This window comes from Pelodiscus sinensis, chromosome 27 (genome assembly GCF_052426305.1).
Source record: "Pelodiscus sinensis isolate ZL-2025 chromosome 27, ASM5242630v1, whole genome shotgun sequence".
Lineage (NCBI taxonomy): Eukaryota > Metazoa > Chordata > Testudines > Trionychidae > Pelodiscus > Pelodiscus sinensis.
Genome location: NC_143078.1, coordinates 6,309,302 through 6,328,727, shown reverse-complemented (window position 1 = coordinate 6,328,727; position 19,426 = coordinate 6,309,302). Strand labels below are relative to the sequence as shown.

Genomic DNA, 19,426 nt, shown 5'->3' with positions numbered 1-19,426 from the left:
GTAATCTGCAGGAGAATGAAAGGTACCTGCTTCTTCTGTATCCTCTCCACTGCACTTTTGATATGTCTGAAACCCACCACCAGCCTCCGAAGACTCCACTTGGGCCAATGTGTGATCTCTGTGAACATCCATGAAATAAGGCACAGCTTTAGAGCCATTAAAGACATGATTGTAAGTATGGACTATTTGGAAACCCACCTATCGCTGTAACTCTGAATCATGCTGATCTATTGAAAGATCCCTCATAAAAGCAAACCTTCACTCAGTGATATCTGTCTGATTTGTTTTTTTTCTTTTCCCCTCTTGTTCAGCAATCTAAAGATGAACATACAGACATCAGACTTTTACACCAATCATATTCTTTGCAAGACACTGAGGTATGTACAATATCTATCCACTGGCCAAGGGAGTATGGAGAGGGGGAAGATGGAATTTGAGGGGTAACAGCCCTTGTAAGAGGGTCTGCTTGGATTCTTCTCCGCACCCTGTTGCTTAGTTTTGATTTGCACCTTCTTTGATGCTCAAACCTCCCTGTCTAGCTGCAACACCTCTTCCCTCCCTCTCGCAGCTCTGCTTAGAATCCATTAAGGATCCAGCCCAAATAGCCATAAAGGAGTAAGGTGCATGGATATTACAGAAAAGGGCAGCAGTTTAAAACCCCAACCAGTACTGAGAACCTGGTGTACTTTGTGCTGTACTATTGTGCTCATTTGAGCTATCCTTTCAAAGGAATAAACCTGTTAGTTTGCTTGAGCAAAAAACAACAAGGAGTCCTGAGGCACCTTCAAGATTAACACATTTATTTGGGCATCAGCTTTTGTGGGCAGGAGTTCCCTTCATGCCTCTGACCAAGTGAGCTCCCACCCACAAAAACTGATGCCCAAATAAATGTATTGGTCTTTAAGGTGCAATAGGACTCCATGTTGCTATTTGTGCTTTAGTGACTTTAGTCATATAAATAGTCATATGAAGTCAAAGGTCTGCTCATGTGAGTAGAGTATGTGGGCGAGGGTCTAGGACCAGAGCCTTGGATTATAAATTCTTCAGGGAAGGAATTTAAGGCAAAGTTCACTGAGAATAAGAGTCATACATGTGGAGAGGGCCAATATATGACTAAGGCACCATTGAAATCCCTGCATAGCAGGGATGAATTCCATCCATACACTAAGGTGTCACGTAGACAGCTGGTTACATAATACATGACTTCTTGATTTTTACAAGGATTTTTGCTGTATGTACTGAGCTGATTTTTTTTTTGTAGCCCATGGACAGGTGTTGTTTCCTTCGTCACTTGTTACGATTTTACCTGACTACCGTTTTCAGCCACTGCAAAGTATCCAGTTCCCCCATCATCAGGAAGGTCAGCAGGATAGCCAACACCTTTCTCAGCATTAAGAAGGACCTGCGACTCTGTGTAAGTCAGAGGGAAAGGGGCAAATTCTGCTCACCGTGTAAATGTGGAGAAAAGCCACTGCAGTGAATAGAATCACTCTGGATTTACACCGAGGTAACAGACCAGAATCTGTCCAGGAATATAAAGGAACGAGTTATAATTATGAGCTAGATTCTGCCCCTGTTACTTGCCTTGAGTAGTTCCTTACTCTGGGAGGAATCCCATGGGATTACTGGAGAAGTAAGGTGCTATTCAGTGTTAGTAAGAATAGCAGAACTGAGCCCTATGTCTATAATGAGGTATTATTCATGTCTGCGTATCTGTCATTAATTGCCTTGCTTTTATCCCTCTCCAGCATCAAGTTAGCATGTGCCACTGCAGAGAGGATGTGAAGCATAAATATGGACTAATCATGAGCCAGTATGAAAAGGTAAATCACTATTTGCTTTCTGATGTAGCTAATGGCTATGCAGAGAGTGTCTCATGCGGGAGGCAGACAACTGGTTTTAGAATGTGACAGCTGAAGTGACGCTGACTTGGGATGCTCTCTTTTCTCTACCCGAAGGAAAGCGCCCTTTGAGAATCTTACTTTGCGGCTTTCGGGTGCTGTAACGATTCTGGGTTGTGTCCAAAGGTCCTCAGGGCTGTCAATGAATTGATTTCCTCTAGGTGTCATCCACAGACTCCTCACAGAAACTTACCTTCCCCCCTCACCCCGACTGTTCTAAAATTTGATTTATCAATTTCACATGTGTTCATTTTTTTTTATTGTATCACTTTGGTATATATGGTTGTGCCAATTTTCTTCCACATATTGATCTGAGGAAGTCGGTCTGGCCCACGAAAGCTCATCACCTAATAAACCATCTTGTTAGTCTTTAAAGTCCTACATAGTCCTGTTTTTTGTTTCAGCTACACCAGACTAACACGGCTGCATCTCTATCACTATTCCTCTAAGCAGTGTGTGTTGTCTGGACCTCTGAGCTCCCTGTTGCCCAGGACCATTGTCAGGATTTCTGGGCCCCTACGCAGTGCTATTAAACTGATGCCCAACGGCAGCAGGGGTGTGTGTGATTTTTTTTTTAGAGATGTGATTTTATAACAATACACTAATGAAATATTTTAAACTAAGGTCCTGCCAACTCACACAGTAAGGGTACATCTACACTTGCTCCTTGTTCGAGCTAGGGATGCAAATGTAGCCGACTGAAATTGCCCGTGAAGCGGGGATTTAAATATCCCGCACTTCATTAGCATAATCTCGCCCACGCGTTATTCCACTCAGCAGCTGATTCGAACCAGGAAGTGCGCTCCTGGACGTTAGTTCGAATCAAACTCCTTGGTTCGAACTAACATTACTCCTCAAAAAATGAGTACCGCACCTGGTAGGGAAAACCTTTGTTGCTTTGAGCTCTGCCTACCAACTCCAGTCATCAAACAGGCTGGCACTGACATTAATGCCCAAATCAAAACCGAGAAGGAGATGAACCAAATGCCCAAGGTTGAGTCTGAGGATGGGGAAGGACTGAGAGCTTGGGTGTGAGTTATGGTCACCATTTGCCAGAGTGGCACCTGAGAGATACAGTGCTGAATACTTATTACTGTCTTGGTTGCAGACACTGGTTCTGGGGCATTGATAGAAAACCAAAAGGCCCTTTAAAAATGTGCTTCTGTTATTGCAACCGAACTAGCTGTTTAGCAAGCAATTCTCTGCATTCCCTTTCAGATGGATGTTCACTCTGCAGGTCTGAAAGCTCTTGGGGAGCTGGATATCCTACTGGACTGGATGGACAAGGCTGATGGGACAGAAATCTAGAACCACCATCCTGCCGAGCCACCCATCTCGCCACCTGAGGATGAGCAAGACAGAGGATGGAGCCCTAAATCAGGCTTTCCAAAGAGTTCTTCTGGGCTTGAATTCTTGCTTTCATTGCAGTTGGTGGAATTGAAACTGAAGACTTCAGTAGGAACAGGATGGGTCATTTCATCTGCAGAAGTAGGGTGCCCAGCACATCACGGGAGGAGGCACTCAGCACCCTGCAGAATCACACCCAGCACCTCCAGTCCAACAAAACACCTGAGCAGCTGTGCAACTTGAAACATGTAAATCATCCCAGGGAAATCCTCTGTGCTCCTGTTTCAGAGTTTGACAAGACAAGCACAGCCCAGATGTTTCACCCTCCCGTCTAATTAAGCTGCATGGCCCAGTCCTTTTTTTTTTGGCCCTATTTTTATCATGCTTTGCACGTGTCTCTTATCATTTCTTGTGACTGAAAAATATTTTCTATGATGCCGATTTTCCCCCAATTTGCATTATGTATTTATTTATTTGTGTATTTATTTATTTATTTAATATTTATTTTATTAATGTTATTTATTGGCCCACCACCTTTTTATTGTTCTGGGCTAAATTTATATACAAGATATCTTTAACTTATTGTTAAACCCAGTAAGCACTGTGTGCTCCCCAGGTGTGTGACGTTTGTGGGGCATTGGAAAACTGTAAATTGTATGAACCCCTCACACTTTTTTTTTTTTTATAAATAAAAAGCACTGGAATGACGACATGGTGCCTAGTCTGTGTGTGAAAATGTTCCTTGGCCAAATCCCCCACAATAACACAGCTGATTAATAGCAGCATGTGATGCTGTAGAGCCTTCCATTCAAAGAGGTCAGAGCACTTGACAAACAGAAAAGAATGATGCATATTGAGAGACCTGTTTAGGGAAGGTAAGAGTATCCCCTTTTTGCAGGTGAGGAAATAGAGGCAGAAGAGTGGTGTGCCTGTCTCTAAAGCGGGGGTCTCAAAACAGGGGGGCTGGCAAGTGCCACATGTCTGCAGTGGTCGGAGCCCCCCGGATTTCCCACAGCAGCAGGAGTTGTGAGGAAATGGAGTGCACTGGGGGAGTTCTACACTCTGCTTCCCTGCCACTGTCGGGTGTGTGGGAGTGTGGGTGCGTGATTGGGGGGACTGCTGCCGCCTTGCAGCGTCAGGCACCCGGTGAACCCCTAAGCTGCGTCCTCGTGGACGGGGTGCCGTGGGGAGGGAGAGAGTGGGGAGGTGGCAGGCGGGGCCAGATTAAGATATGCTGAGGTGCTACACTATGACAAGTTTGAGAGGCCCCATAGCATTACCAAAAAAAGTGCATTGCTCTAACTCAGTGGTCACCAACCAATAGATCGGGATCTACTGGTAGATCTTGGAGCCTCTGACAGGGGATCCCGACAGGTTTGGCCGGGAGGCTGTCAGGTGCTGGCTCTTGCTCAGCCCCGCTCAGCACTGCCGTGCTGCTCCTGCCCTCTGCCTTGGAGCTGCCCCCCACCCCAGGCTCAGGAGCCTCTTGTTTGCTATGCAGGGCCCAAGAAGAAGAGGCGGGGGTGCTGATGTCAGAGTGCCCCTCCCTTCACCCTGTACCCCATCTCCACAGAGCAGAGGGGGCAGGGATGGAGACAGTTTGCTGGCTGCTTTTGGGAGAAGTGCAGGGCCAGGGTAGAGGGGAGCCTGCCTTAGTCCCTTGCACCACCACCCAGAAGCCACCTGTGGTAAGCGGTGCCCAGCTGGAACCTGCATTCCAAACGCCAGCCCCAGTCCTGAACCCCTCCTGCCCCCCAAACCTCTGCCCTAGCCGAGTCTCCCTCCCAGAGCCTGCAGTCTGAACCCCTCCTGCACCTCCACCCACTGCCCCAGGCTCAGCTCAGAACCCCTCTACACTCCAAATCTTTTAGCCCAAGATCAATGTCTGCATCCCCCTCCCAGGAACCTCAGCCCTCTGCCCCCAGCCTGATAAAAGTGAGTGAGGTGGAGGAGAGAGGATGGAGTGAGAAGGGGCGGGAAGGAGGCAGGGCAAGGGTGTTTGGGTTTGAGGTGGATCCTGGATAGCAAGTAATTCAAAAAGTGATCTTGTGCTTAGAAAGGTTGAAGACCCTGCTCCAACTAGAAGGACAATGAAAATAGAGATAGAAATGTAGCCGTGTTAGTCTGGGGTAGTTGAAGCAAAATGCAGGACAATGTAGCACTTTAAAGACTAACAAGATGGTTTATTAGATGATGAGCTTTCGTGGGCCAGACCCACTTCCTCAGATCTGAGGTTTTTGATCTGAGGAAGTGGGTCTGGCCCACGAAAGCTCATCATCTAATAAACCATCTTGTTAGTCTTTAAAGTGCTACATTGTCCTGCATTTTGCTTCAATGAAAATAGAAAGAGTAAAGTTTGATATTTGGATATATACTGGTACATAGGCGAGCGTGCAACTGAAAACTAATCATTGTGTTGTATTTAGAGGCCCCTCATAATCTGAGGTCTGAAGCTGTAGCTCACTCAGCTTGTGCAGAAATCCAGCACTTATGGCAGGAAGGGGCGGGATTTGGGGGGAACGGTAATGGACAGCTACTCCTCCCCCCACCTGCTGGGTGTCTTGGGCTGGATTGCACAGCCTGGGAATCTGAGACCTCTGGTCTAAAGTCATACAAGAAGGTTCTGGCAGTGCTGGAAGAAGAACCCAGGTGTTCTAAACTTCATTCATTGTTTTTATAAATTCATCCGTTAGCCTCCCCCAAGTGTCTCTCTTCCCGTTCTTATCTAATCAGTCAAGGAGTGGCTGCTGTCACCCTCAGCCTAAAGAAATAGCACGGAGATCGGGCTAGGCATTCACGTGCTTCCATCACTGTGGTGTCCAAGTGCCTTCCTTCAGTAATGCTTTAATAAATGAGGCAAGATGAACCACATTTTATTTATTGAGAATGTCCATGAGTGCATGCTTCCTTTGCAGCCCATAGGAATTTTCTGGTTTCAGGCCTGAGGTAAGTAGGTGTAGCCGATTAGCATGGGCATTCTGCCAGAGCGCGCGTGTCATTTATGTTCCCGGTATCACTGTAATCTGAATGTTTAGGATGTTGAAATTTCCCCTGCTGAACTTGTCCCAGGTTGGAAAGTTCAGCTCAGGGGAGGGAGATGTATTTAGGGTTTGGATTTGGCTCATTTAGGTCTGCAGAGGAAAAGTTCCACCTCAAAAAACATCGTGGCTGTGTCTACATTGGCACCCCTTTCCGGAAAAGGGATGCTAATGAGACACTTCAGAATTACAAATTCCGCGGGGGATTTAAATATCCCCTGTGGCATTTGCATGAACATGGCTGCCGCTTTTTTCCGGCTCGGGGTTTTGCCGGAGAAAAGCGTCAGCCTGTAGGAATAAGGGATCTTCCGGAAAAGGGCTTATTTTCTGCAAGATTTTTTTATCATGATTCTTATAATTTTTATATTGGCTCCCACTTTTTTAAAGTGTTTTTCTTAAAGTCCTAGCTGCTGGAATCATACTATTGCATGAGATTCTCAGCTTTCATTAAAAAAAAAGTTTCTTGACTGACTAGAGGGAAAGAATAAAGCAAGTGCAACCTAACTGCAGAAAAGCCAGAAGACAAAAAAAAATCTATCTATCTATCTATCTATCTATCTATCTATCTATCTATCTATCTATCTATCTATCTATCTATCTATCTATCTATCTAATCTATCATTTTTTTTAAAAAAACCTTATTTTTAAACTCTCATAGAATCATAGAACACTATGGTCATCAAGTCCAGTCCCCTGCCCTCATGGGAGGGCCAAGCACAGTCTAGATCACCCCTGATAGGTGTCTGTCTAATCTGCTCTGAAATATCTCCAGAACTGGAGATTTCACAACCTCCCTAGGCAATTTATTCCAGGGTTTAACCACCCTGATAGGTAGGAAGTTTTTCCTAATGTCCAACCTAAACCTCCTTTGCTGCAATTTAAGCCCATTGCTTCTTGTTCTATCCTCAGAGGCCAAGGAGAATTTTTGAGGGGTTGGAATCAACTGGGATTTTTGACTCATTGGATCTGGCAACATTGTTAATTGTTAAGAGGCCCTACACAACCAACCACAGGAGCATGTAGACATGACTTTACTAATTAATACACTGCAGTCACTGAAGCCTTTGGAAAGAGCTCAATGCCTCCACCACCAGCTTTGGGGATTGCCCCATTATTAACGTGCTGAGGTTCATATGAGCCTCTCTTTCATGCCCTGCTCCTCTTCCCACAATGCCTCACTCTTTGTGGCCTGATAAAGTGTCTTCCAGACTTCAGGACAATCCTAGTCATCATAATCTACCCCACCTCCACTGCTACATTGGTTGGCCTGCTGCTGACAATGGCAGTTTCTACAGAAGTGGTTTTCAGTGGCTCTTCCTTACAGGAGCAGAGAGGAGGATAAGAAATCACTTGAGGAAGAGACTGTTTTCCAGAGTTGTGTAACCCTATCCATGACATATGGTAAGCTCTCCAAGTCATTAAACAGAAGTTTCCTATTGCTTGTGATTTCATCTATGTCAGCATTTAGGCAATACTGCCTCTTCACATACATGTTGGGTCTTTGTAGCAGGTGCTGTTAGATTTTAACTGGAACCGATTGAATTGTTTTGTCGTGAAGAGGGCCTTTCTCTCTGCTTTCAAACTGACTCTGATTTCTGAGGATGCTTTTTGGAAAATCATGGAAGACAGGAGAGATTCCAGAAGACTGGAAAAGGGCAAATATAGTGCCCATCAATAAAAAGGGAAATAAGAACAACCCAGGAAACTACAGACCAGTCAGTTTAACTTCTGTGCCAGGAAAGATAATGTTGCAAGTAATTAAGGAAATCATCTGTAAACTCTTGGAATGTGGCAAGCATGTTTCTTGTCCATGCCTAGAGCACCTGCAATATAAACAGCACAATATTTTAAGATGCATAGGTAACTGTAAATATTAAGGACATTGCAAACAGGATCTCATGCCCAAATCAGAAAGGAAACACAACATGCAAGATCTTTTCAACTGTTTTCAGGATGCCTCTGCTCATATTTTGCCTCAAAAACCTCCTCATTCTCTCTTTTATTTTTGGACAAAAAGCTCATGTAATTATTTTGGAGAGGTCTCATTTCTATCCACCATAGCTCACTTCCATCCCCCCACTGTGGTATACAGACTCTATCCAACCCAGCTTTTCACACAAGGGATGCAGGCCTGCAGCCCTTACTCACAAAATAATTTGCACTTTTGTTACTAGCCGCATTCATTGCCTGGTGCTGACTTCACTAAGACCGTGGAATTGGCTAAAAACTATTAATAAGAATAAGGGTTTTAAGGTGGGGCCTTCTCCTTTGCTAGATATTACTGGCATTGTGGCAATTATCTCTGAAGTTAGAATCAAAAGGTTATAAAAATAGTTTAAAGAAAAAGATCATACAATGCTGCCACCTAATGGCAATCCTGAAGTTGCCACAATTCAAACAGAAAATTTGTTAGTATGTGCAGACTGTGCGCTCAGACGAGAACACAGGTCCAACTTTTGCTCCCCTTTCCCACATTGGAACTCCATAAATATTCAGCTCATCACTGGTGTAATGGAAAGTTGGATCTGGCTCTGCTTCAGGCTAGCCAGGTATTTAGGCATTTAAAGATGCAGAGAAACACAGAGTGGGATTTTCAAAAGCTCCTAAGCTGGGTAGGTGCTTAACACTGTGGCTTGCACATGGGACTTGAAACAGCAGATATTATTTTTGCTGTTCATCAGATACACTGCAATGAGATGCCTCACGTCCACTGAAATCAATTGGAGTTAGGTATCTAAGTTGCTTAGGTATTTTTTAAAATCCCAGTAGATGCCTATGTGCAATTTTCTAACTTTTAGCTTTGAAAATCTCACCCTTACTATACATAGCACTGACCTTGTCTCACATTAATTTATGCATTTCTTTTAACTGCACATTTTATTCACAATATGTTGCAGGTCAGTTTTACTTCTGATGCTTTTCCTCTTCAACAAAAAAGTTGGTCCCGGACCAGAGAATATCAGGTGATAGCAGGTAGGAGATTGTGAATTTGTTCAGCTAAGGGCAGATTTGTGTTACATTGGTTTGAAGATGTTTGCATGGTCACTGCCTAGGCTGGTTCCATCCTGGAGATAAGCAGAAGTGTCATTGGCTAGTGTTAAATGAACACAAAAATGCACTTAATAGCTAGATAGTTAGTACATTTTTAATATAATCATTACATCTGATTTTCTGGTCCCCTAAACCAGGGGTGAGGAACCTAAGGCCTGGGGGCTGGATTCGGCCCTTGGCTTGCCTGAATCCAGGCCCTGAGGCCCAGGCTCCCCCCCACCACCACCACTGGGGAGTCAGCACCAGTGCTCCAGCCTCCTTGCTCCCTCGCCCCCCATCGCTGTGGCATCCCTCGCAGGGCTGGAGCACCAGCGCTGGCTGCCACCTGTGGGGGGAGAAGCCCCAAGCCTCGTGGGCAGGAGTCAGGCAAGACAGAGCTGGATCTGATCCTGGCATGGGGGAGGAACCTGCTTCTCTTCCCCCTGGTTTCCTGGAGGCTTTTCCTCACACAAAATCTACTAGCCCAAATCCCCCCAGGTTCTGGTGTGAGAAGGGAATGTGGGGGTGTGTCATTTTCCTCAGTTAGAATCCATGTCGGTGCAGGGCCAGCTCGAGCCATTCCTGCGCCCCAGGCAGCGGGTGTGCAAGGCATATGTGGCCCCGCCCCCCGGTACACTGCGCACCTTACAGTTGCCATCAGGCACCCCCCATAGGTTGGCACCCCGGGCAGCTGCCCAGCTAGCCCCCTGCCCCTCCATCCAGCCCTGTGTCAGTGAGGTTTTTTTTTCTGCTTCTCATTTTTGTGCAGGCCCCGACTGATTTTTCTGTGGGTCAGCAGCCCCTCCCCGCAAAAGGTTCCCCACCCCAAACGATCCTTTTACTTCTTCAAATAGTTTCTGATACCAGGCAGGACTCTGCCTGGGGTTATACTGTATTTAACCAGTCTTGTCACCATCAGGTCTCTGCGTTCTTGCTTCCAGATGTCTCACTGACAGGATGCTGTACGACAGTGTCTCACCCCAGATTGTGTGTGTTCTCCCATGTGCTTTGAGCTCACTTCCAAGAGTCGGTGTTCAGCCTGAGGGAGGCTTTCAAGGATTATATTCGGGGCATGTTTCCTGTTTTCAAGTAAGAGCAAAACCAAACCAAAACAAAAAAACCACCATGAATGAGCTGGTGACTTAATGACGTGCCATCACTTCATCTTCAGGTAAAGCTGCCTGTCACATAATAAATCAAGATCAGGCTCCTGGTCCCACAGACCTTGAAAATAGTCCCAATAGCCGCAGTGGGACTGTTTCTATAAGGGGCTGATCCAATGGAAAGTGAGTTTTCCTATTGTCTTCAATGGGTTTTGTATCAGCTACGCATGGAGTGCTGGATTGGGCTTCATATCTTGGAAGGTCACACATTCATAATCATAACTGAATTCCTTTCCAGGAGGCAATACACTTAATTTCAATGTATGTGCATTAACAGCATTCACCAGGTAAAGTTTAGTCAATCCATTAGGAAGAGGGATGGTGTTGGGGCAGACACATATGTCTGGGAGTCAGTCAGCAGATCTGGTTTCAATTCCTATTTGCTCAACTTTGCGTGAGTTGAAGTGATCTGGGATGAAAACCTGTGCATGGAGCAGGGACAAGAACCTGGCTCTTTGACAGCCCGGGTCGGCATTCTAACCCCATCAGGTTGCAGAATCCATGCCCTTGGGTTTTCATTCCAATGCTGATCAAAAGCAAAGTTAGAAACTTGTAACAAAACAGAATTGTTGCTCCCTGTCTAGCCCCAGAAGCTCTAGATAGAGACCAAATTGTTAAGCAATTGTTCAAAAGACTGGATAGTGTCATATGCCTTTTTATCATATGTAATGAGATCACATTGTGACGGAAACTTTGGGGTGCAGCCTGGGACTGTGGGATCTCTCTGCCCCTTAGCTCTCCAGTCTGGGCTGTCTCTCACAATGCTTTGCTAGGGACAAGCAGCAAACCCCTTCAGGAACTATGATCACTCAGCACAATCACTTGTGGAGCCCCATACCCAGCTAGATTGTATGGATGCTCCTAAAACCACTCATGAATCCCACAGAGAAAGGCACCAGCCAACCCCGCAGCTCCCAGCGCTGTACCTCAGCAATATACCATCTTGCAGTGCTGAAGATGAGCAGTGGTTCACCACTTATATATTAATTGGTTCACCACTTATGTACACCAGCCTTTATAAAACTCTTGAGCAAATTTACCAGGCATTTCAGGCAAACTCACTTCTAAAGATAAACAGTAAAACAAATTTATTGAGTACACAAGATAGATTTTAAGTGACTCTTTAGTGTTAGGCAACAAGTCAGAGGGGTGACACCTGCTACTTTGACCTCTGCAAGTCGATCGTTTGACGTTTCAGCTCTCAGTGAGGGAACCTCACAGCTAGTGCAAGCTGGGGTGTCTCTTCCCCAGAAACACTGTTCCGGAGTAGGTCTAAGGGAGCATCTATGATGCACCGTTATTTCAAGATAACAAGCATTATTTCAAAATAACAGTGCGAGCATCTACATAGCTATTCCGTTATTTTGAAGTAATTTTGAAATAATGGACTGCTTATTCCTAAATCTGTAAACCTCATTCTATGAGGAATAATGCCTATTCCAAAATAGCTATTTCGAAATAAGGCGTGTGTAGACACGCCACTTCTGCTATTTCAAAATAGCCCCTTACCAGGGCCATTCTAAGTTATTCCTCCCCAGTGCCTCTTGGGGCTCTAAATTGAGATAACACATCTACATTAGGGAAGCCTGCCTTGAACTGATTTTGAGGCTTCCCTGCAGTGTAGATGTGCTATTTCAAAATAAGCTATTTCAGAATAACTATTCTGGAATAGCTTATTTCAAAATAAGCATGCAGTGTAGATGAACCCTAAACACTTAGATCTGATTATCAGTGATTTCAGCACTAAACAAAGACTCTCTATGGTACCTAATCAGTTCTGTGCTTGTGATGCTTAGGCAGACTACCAAGCAAAACACACCACTTCTGCTGTGTAAGCGGCGAGGAGTCCTGTGGCACCTTATAGACTAAGTGAAGTGTTGGAGCATAAGCTTTCGTGGGCAAAGACTCACTTCGTCAGAGGCATGTATAAGTATACAGGCCAGAATCAGGCTGGAGATGACAAGGTGGATCCAATCATGGAGGATGAGGCCCACATCTAGTAGCTGATCTGGAGGTGTGAATTCCAAGAGAGGAGAAGCTGCTTTTGTAGTTAGCAAGCCTAACTACAGCAAAAACCTGTAGGGGAACACTTCAGTCTCCCTGGACACACAATTGCAGATCTAAAGGTAGCCATCCTGCAGCAAAAAAACTTCAGGACCAGACTTCAAAGAGAAACTGCTGAGCTACAGTTCATCTTCAAGTTTTACACAATCAACTCTGGATTAAACAGACTGTGAATGGCTCGCTAACTACAAAAGCAACTTCTCCACAGGACTCCTCACCGCTTCTGCAGATTCATACTAACACGGCTATCCCTCTGACACTTGACAGCTGTGTAACTAGTTGACAACGAGGGGCAGGAGTTGGGGAAATTTTTTTGGGTACACCTTCCATATTGGGTGAGGGGTGGGAAAATCTCTGGGCTTTATGGAAGCAAGTAATTGAATTGTAGCTCCTGTGCTAGTCAACAGCTGGTGATTTCTTTTTAGCTCCCACCTAGGTGTTGGTTACTACTATTGTCATTGTCTCTAGAAAGCTAGTATCTGGGCACCTCCCAAACCCACAACTTATTTCAGTGACAGCCTTACAACATATCCTCATAACATCACATGCTTTATTTTTTTTAAGGGTATGGTCTACTGAAAGTCCTTTGCTATCACTGGTTAAACGAGGTGAGTAATTTAATGGGAAATGTCCAAGGAAGTTGTTCTGGTGGCTCATTAATTGGCGCTTTCTCTATATTAATATGAAAAAAATCTTTCAGCAGATCATAACTGATGTAAAGTCTTTCAACCGAGCATAACCTTTCCTCTGATACCTTATATGGTCCACCTTATATGCGATATCACAATTATATGTAAAGGAGGAATATAGAGATTACAGGGTGGTCCCCCTAGAGATAGCGTATCACACACACTGAATATGTATGTGTCACACATATATGTAGTTGTGAGTCCATGTTCTGTGTTGTTTAGATTAGTGGTGGGCAAGCTACAGCCCGAGGGTCACCTGTGGTCCATCAGGGTTCTATATGTGGCCTATGAGATGTTTTGTTTATTATTGCCCATTGCTCCGGTTGCCAGATTCCACTGGTTTCTGTCCATGCTGTTTTTTCCCTATCAGCATACCAAAGTGACATGCACGTAAAGCAAGGGGCACGTGATGTGAGGTGGGTGCTGATTGCTCACCACGCTGACTGTGAGAGCCAGGTGCTTCCTCTGCAACCAATCACAGCGCTGCTCCGGTTCAATCCACACACCCTCCAAATTCTAGGTATGCATGCACAGTTAGAAAAACTGCCCTATCCCAGGAGACCATCTTGCATCCGGTCTACTGGGAAGAAGGAGGCCGCTCATGTGCCCCATTCACTAGCTTAGGTTGCCCGTCACTGCTTTAGATGAGGGATTTGTTCTGGAGGTGACCTGTACATTTTCATGTTTCTCAGTTTCTCCCATCTGAAAAAAACCCACTTTGCTTCCTTGGGATGTTGTAATAAACTCCCATTTATAAAGTACTTAGGCTTGGGAGAGGGAACCCAAATACATGTTGTTTTTCATTTAATTTGGAATCTAGACTCATTTTTTGTCCTTGATGAAATGAAAACCCAAGCAATTTTCATTGGAGGTGAGCAAAATGTTTTCAATGAGGTTTAAAAATGACATTTCAAAATGAAGCTGTTTGTTTGGAAGTGAAATGTCAAAATGCTTGATGTAGAAAATACAGAAACAAATTGTTTTGGCTTTTAAAAAAAATCTTGTGTTTTGTTTGACTGAAATTACTCACCAAATTTGATCCACATTTGTGAATAGTTTCTGTTGTCACTAAATTGCATTTTTAGGGACTTTATTATTCAAAGAAAAAATGTGAAACAGCTCTTGAGAACTGTACTCTCTGGTAATATAACTTCCCTTTGCTTTCAGTGTAATTACATGTGTTTTATTTGCCTGCAGGTTCTTTGGTGTTCTGCTTCCATCCTATGTCAAATGCTAGGCAATGGTTAAAAGAGGTGAGTAATTTAACTGGAAATGTCCAAGGATGTCATGGTGGTGGTTCTGTACCAGGCACTTTTTCTTTTGAATCCATGCTTAGCCAGTGACCGAACTTAGGGCTAGATAATGTGCCATATTTCACATAAGATGGAAAACAGATTTCGGCACTTATTATGGACTGTTGCATTGATTGAACTGTGCTCTCTGGGTAGCCAGGACTGGAATAGCAGGGCATGCTGCCTGTCAGGAATGAGGTGTATTGATAGTCATTTGTGGGGATCCAAGCCTTGGAAACAGAGATGGGGCTGCCTTTCAGAGCTGAGATACACTGGCAGCAATGTTCCCTTTAATCATTAGAGATTAAAGAAGCATGGGAAATAAGCAGGAAGAACTGGAAGTGTTAATAAGTAAGTACAATTATGACATTGTTGGCATCACAGAAACTTGGTGGAATAATACACATGATTGGAATGTTTCTACAGAAGGGTACAGCTTGCTCAAGAAGGATAGACAGGGAAAAAAGGAGGAGGTATAGCCTTATACATTAAAAATGAATACACTTGGAGTGAGGTGGAGATGGACATAGGAGACGGAAGCGTTGAGAGTCTCTGGGTTAGGCTAAAAGGGATTAAAAACAAAGGTGATGTCATGCTGGGAGTCTACTACAGGCCACCTACCCAGGTGGAAGAAGTGGATGAGGCTTTTTTCAAACAACTAACAAAATCATCCAAAGCCCTAGATTTGGTGGTGATGGGGGACTTCAACTATCCAGATATATGTTGGGAATATAAGTCACCAGGGCCTGATGAAATTCATCCTAGAATACTCAAGGAGTTAATAGAGGAGGTATCTGAACCTCTAGCTATCATCTGTGGAAAATCATGGGAGACAGGAGAGATTCCAGAAGACTGGAAAAGGGCAAATATAGTGCCCATCTATAAAAAAGGAAATAAGAACAACCTAGGAAACAACAGACCAGTTAGTTTAACTTCCGTGCCAGGGAAGCTAGTGGAGAAAGTAATTAAGGAAATCATCTGTAAACTCTTGGAATGTGGCAAGGTGATAAGGAACAGCCAGCATGGATTTGTAAAGAACTGGCTCTGTTCGATATCTTCATCAATGATTTAGATATTGATATAGAAAGTACGCTTATTAAGTTTGCAGATGATACCAAGCTGGGCGGGGTTGCGACTAATCTGGAGGATAGGGTCATAATTCAAAATGACCTGGACAAATTGGAGAAATGGTCTGAGGTAAATAGGATGAAGTTTAATAAAGACAAATGCAAAGTGCTCCATTTAGGAAGGAACAATCAGTTTCATGCATACAGAATGGGAAGCGTGGACCACAAGTTGAATATGAGTCAGCAGTGTGATGCTGTTGCAAAGAAAGCAAACATGATTCTGGGATGCATTAACAGGTGTGTTGTGAGCAAGACAGGAGAAGTCATTCTTCCACTCTACTCTGCACTGGTTAGGCCTCAGTTGGAGTACTGTGTCCAGTTCTGGGCACCACATTTCAAGAAAGATGTGGAGAAATTGGAGAGGGTCCAGAGACGAGCAACGAGAATGATTAAAGGTCTAGAGAACATGACCTATGAGGGAAGGCTGATAGAATTGGGTTTGTTTAGTTTAGAAAAGAGAATATTGAGGGGGGACATGATAGCAGTTTTCAGATATCTAAAAGGGTGTCATAAGAAGAAGGGAGAAAACTTGTTCATCTTGGCCTCTGAGGATAGAACAAGAAGCAATGGGCTTAAACTGCAGCAAGGAAGGGTTATCTGGACATTAGGAAAAAGTTCCGAACTGTCAGGGTAGTCCAACACTGGAATAAATTGCCCAGGGAGGTTGTGGAATCTCCATCTCTGTAGGTTAGATAAATGTCTATCAGGGATGGTCTAGACAGTATTTGGTCCTGCCATGAGGGCAGGGGACTAGACTTGATGACCTCTCGAGGTCCCTTCCAGTCCTAGTGTTCTATGATTCTATGATTTCCATCCATGTGCAGAATAATTTTTCATGTGCATTATGTGTGACTGTGCACCACCAGTAGAAACAAAAAACGTATCTGTGAGCACTCTGCTAATTAGCTGGGAGTCATTTGAATCTCTCCTGAGTGGCCCCCTTCTAGGGAACACTGACTGGCGAGTTGTGTGTGAGGACACACTCACTCTGGTCAGGGCTATCCAACCCTCACTTTCACTAGAATGTAGTTCACTCTCTTTTTCTGGCAGAGTGATACAGCAGAAGAATGGGGACAAGAACAGGGCAGAGAAGGTGAGCAGAAGAGGGAGCAAACTTTTTTGTTTTCCTTCTCAGGAAATCCCCAGCCTGAAGCATTCCCCTCCATCTTCCGCGCTTGCCACTCCCTGGAGGACACTTTCCGTGTACACACCTTTTTCCGTTGCACCAGAGCCATTTGCTCATTTCCAGCAACTCTCTGCAGGTTGGGGCCTGTGCAACACCCTGCCCATTCCGTTCTGTATCTAAGTACACAGTCCATTCACTCCTTTAACAACATGTGAAAACGTAATGAAATAAGAGAAACTGTTCCAAGCAGCAGTCTCCCCATTGAGGAGAAGCATAGGGAACATACATTTTATACATCATGTTTCTATTGACCAGATTAAATATTGTCACGTTTTTAGCTACATTCAGGATCAGCAGTATTTAATTGAACAGGCTGGCTTCATTGAAGATCTATGGGATTTTATTAGGATGAAAACAACAGAGGTTTATAGAATTAGAGTTATTTTAATATTAATGCAGTAGGGATGAAGCCATCAGGGTTTTACAGCAGTGACTAATCTCTGAATACTGGGTGCGTATGTGGTCACCTCATTTCCGAAATGATATTGTGGCATTAGAAAAAGTTAAGAAAAGGCCAGCAAAAATTATTAGGAGTATGGAATAGGTGCCATATGAGGAGAGATAAATAAGACTGGAATTTTTCAGCTTGGAAAAGAGATGACTAAGGAAGGATATGATAGAGGTGTATAAAATCATGAATGATGTGGAAAAAGTGAATAAAGAAGAGTTATTTACTCCTTCCCATAACACAGCTACTGGGGTTGACCAAATGAAATTAATAGGCAGAAGGCTTCAAACAAACAAAAGGAAGTATTTCTTAACACAACACACAGTCAACCTGTGGAACTCCTTGCCAGAGGATGTTGTGAAGGCCAAGACTATAACAGGGTCCAAAAAAGAGCTACATAAATTCCTGGAGGTTAAGTCCATCAATGGCTATTAGCCAGGATGGGCAGGGATGCTGTTGCTAGCCTCTGTTTGTCAGAAGCTGGGAATTGACAACAGGGGATGGATCACTTGAACTCCTATATCATTCAGTAGAAAAAGCTAACCTTTCTTTAGGTTTGGGGGAACACTACAGAAGGGATTTAAGTTTTTGTTACATTCTACAGGATTTTTCCATAAGGGATGGGACAAATTCATCTCTGGTAACATTCTTTTAACCTTCTGTTTGTTAAGCTAAATAGACTGAGCTCCCTGAATCTTCCACTGTCAACATGTTTTAAAATCCTTTGTTTATTCTGATGGCTCTTTCTTGAACTCTCACCAATTTTTCCTCATCCTTCTTGGAGGTGGACAACTGAACTGGATGGAATATTACAGTAGCAGTTGCAGCAGTGCTTAAAAAAAAAGAGCTAATGTAACCTCCCTCCTCTTCCGACTTGGTAGTTGGCTGTTTATGTTACCAAGGTAATAGAGATGTAGCCGTGTTAGTCTAGTCTAGCTGAAACAAAAAAACAGGACTATGTAACACAATCTTAATGGGTTGTTAACTCCTGTTTTATATTACCAAGGGTCGCATTAGACCTTTGGCCACACCATAGAAGATCTTCCACCATCACTCCCAAAGTTTTTTTCAGAATCACTCCTACCCCCGATAGCATCTCCCGTCTTATAAGTGTGGCCTATATTCTTTATTCCTGGATGTTCCTAGACAATATGATTGAAAGCTTAGGGGACAGCTAATGTAACTGTGATGTAAAAACAGTGTGACGCTGTTGGGAAAAAAAGCAAACATGATTCTGGGATGCATTAATCAGAGTGTTGAGAGAGAGAGACATGAGAAGTCATTCTTCCGCTCTACTCTGCGTAGATTAGGCCTCAGTTGGAGTATTGTGTCCAGTTCTGGGCCCCACATTTTTGAGAAAGATGTGGAGAAATTGGCGGAAGGTCCAAAGAAGAGCAACAAAAATGATTCAAGGTCTAGAGAACATGAGCTATGAGGGAAGACTGAAAGAACTGGGATTGTTTAGTTTAGAAAAGAGAAGACTGAGAGGGGAGATGAGAGCAGTTTTCAAGTCTCTAAAAGGGTGTTATAAGGAGGAAGGAGAAAAATTGTTCTCCATTTTAACCTCTCATGATAGGACAAGAAGCAACGGGCTTAAATTGCAGCAAGGGAGGTTTAGGTTGGACATTAGGAAAAACTTCCTACCTGTCAGGGTGGTTAAACACTGGAATAAATTGGAGAAGTTGTGGAATCTCTCTACCTGGTGATATTTAAGAGCAGGTTGGACAGACATCTGTCAGGGATGATTTAGATGGTGCTTTGTCCTGCCGTGAGGGCAGGGGACTGGACTTGACCTCTCGAGGTCCCTTCGAGTTCTAGTGTGCTAGGATTCTATTCTATGATTCTATGACAGCTGCCCTGAGGCCATGAGGGAAGACACATAATTAGTGCTTGAACTATGTTCTCAAGGAAGAGAGTTTTACTCACCGTCCTACTCAGTATGGGCCAGACCCCATCAGTGAGCTGTGGGGCTGACAGCCTTGCCGGCGCCTGGATCTATGTTCCGGGAATGGCTAGGCCCTTAGGTGGAAGGGGACAGGGCCAGAGCAGCACCACTCAGAGTGTGCCATGCTATGCCCTCCCCACCTCATTCCCTCGTCCTGGGAGTCCTCACAGCTGCCCAGAGTGCACAGGGCAGCACT

General features: G+C 44.2%; 1 protein-coding gene across 1 annotated transcript; it reads left to right on the top strand.

Annotated features, from left to right (window-relative positions):
- On the top strand, nucleotides 1–3,209 carry LOC142820862 (interleukin-20-like). The gene is made up of 4 exons (XM_075909852.2): nucleotides 1–171; nucleotides 312–377; nucleotides 1,262–1,414; nucleotides 3,120–3,209. Exons 1-4 carry the CDS (start codon nucleotides 16–18, stop codon nucleotides 3,207–3,209), a joined length of 465 nt encoding a protein of 154 aa, XP_075765967.2. The 5' UTR covers nucleotides 1–15.
- The last annotated feature ends 16,217 nt before the right edge of the window (nucleotides 3,210–19,426 follow it).

What these genes read in the sequence shown, in the direction of transcription:
- LOC142820862 (XM_075909852.2), top strand. Translation starts at nt 16, where the DNA reads ATGAAAGGTACCTGCTTCTTCTGTATCCTCTCCACTGCACTTTTGATA. An exon ending in ATTCTTTGCAAGACACTGAG is followed by an intron (nt 378 to 1,261) that starts GTATGTACAATA and finishes TTTTTTTTGTAG; the next exon opens with CCCATGGACAGGTGTTGTTT. An exon ending in AGAAGGACCTGCGACTCTGT is followed by an intron (nt 1,415 to 3,119) that starts GTAAGTCAGAGG and finishes ATTCCCTTTCAG; the next exon opens with ATGGATGTTCACTCTGCAGG.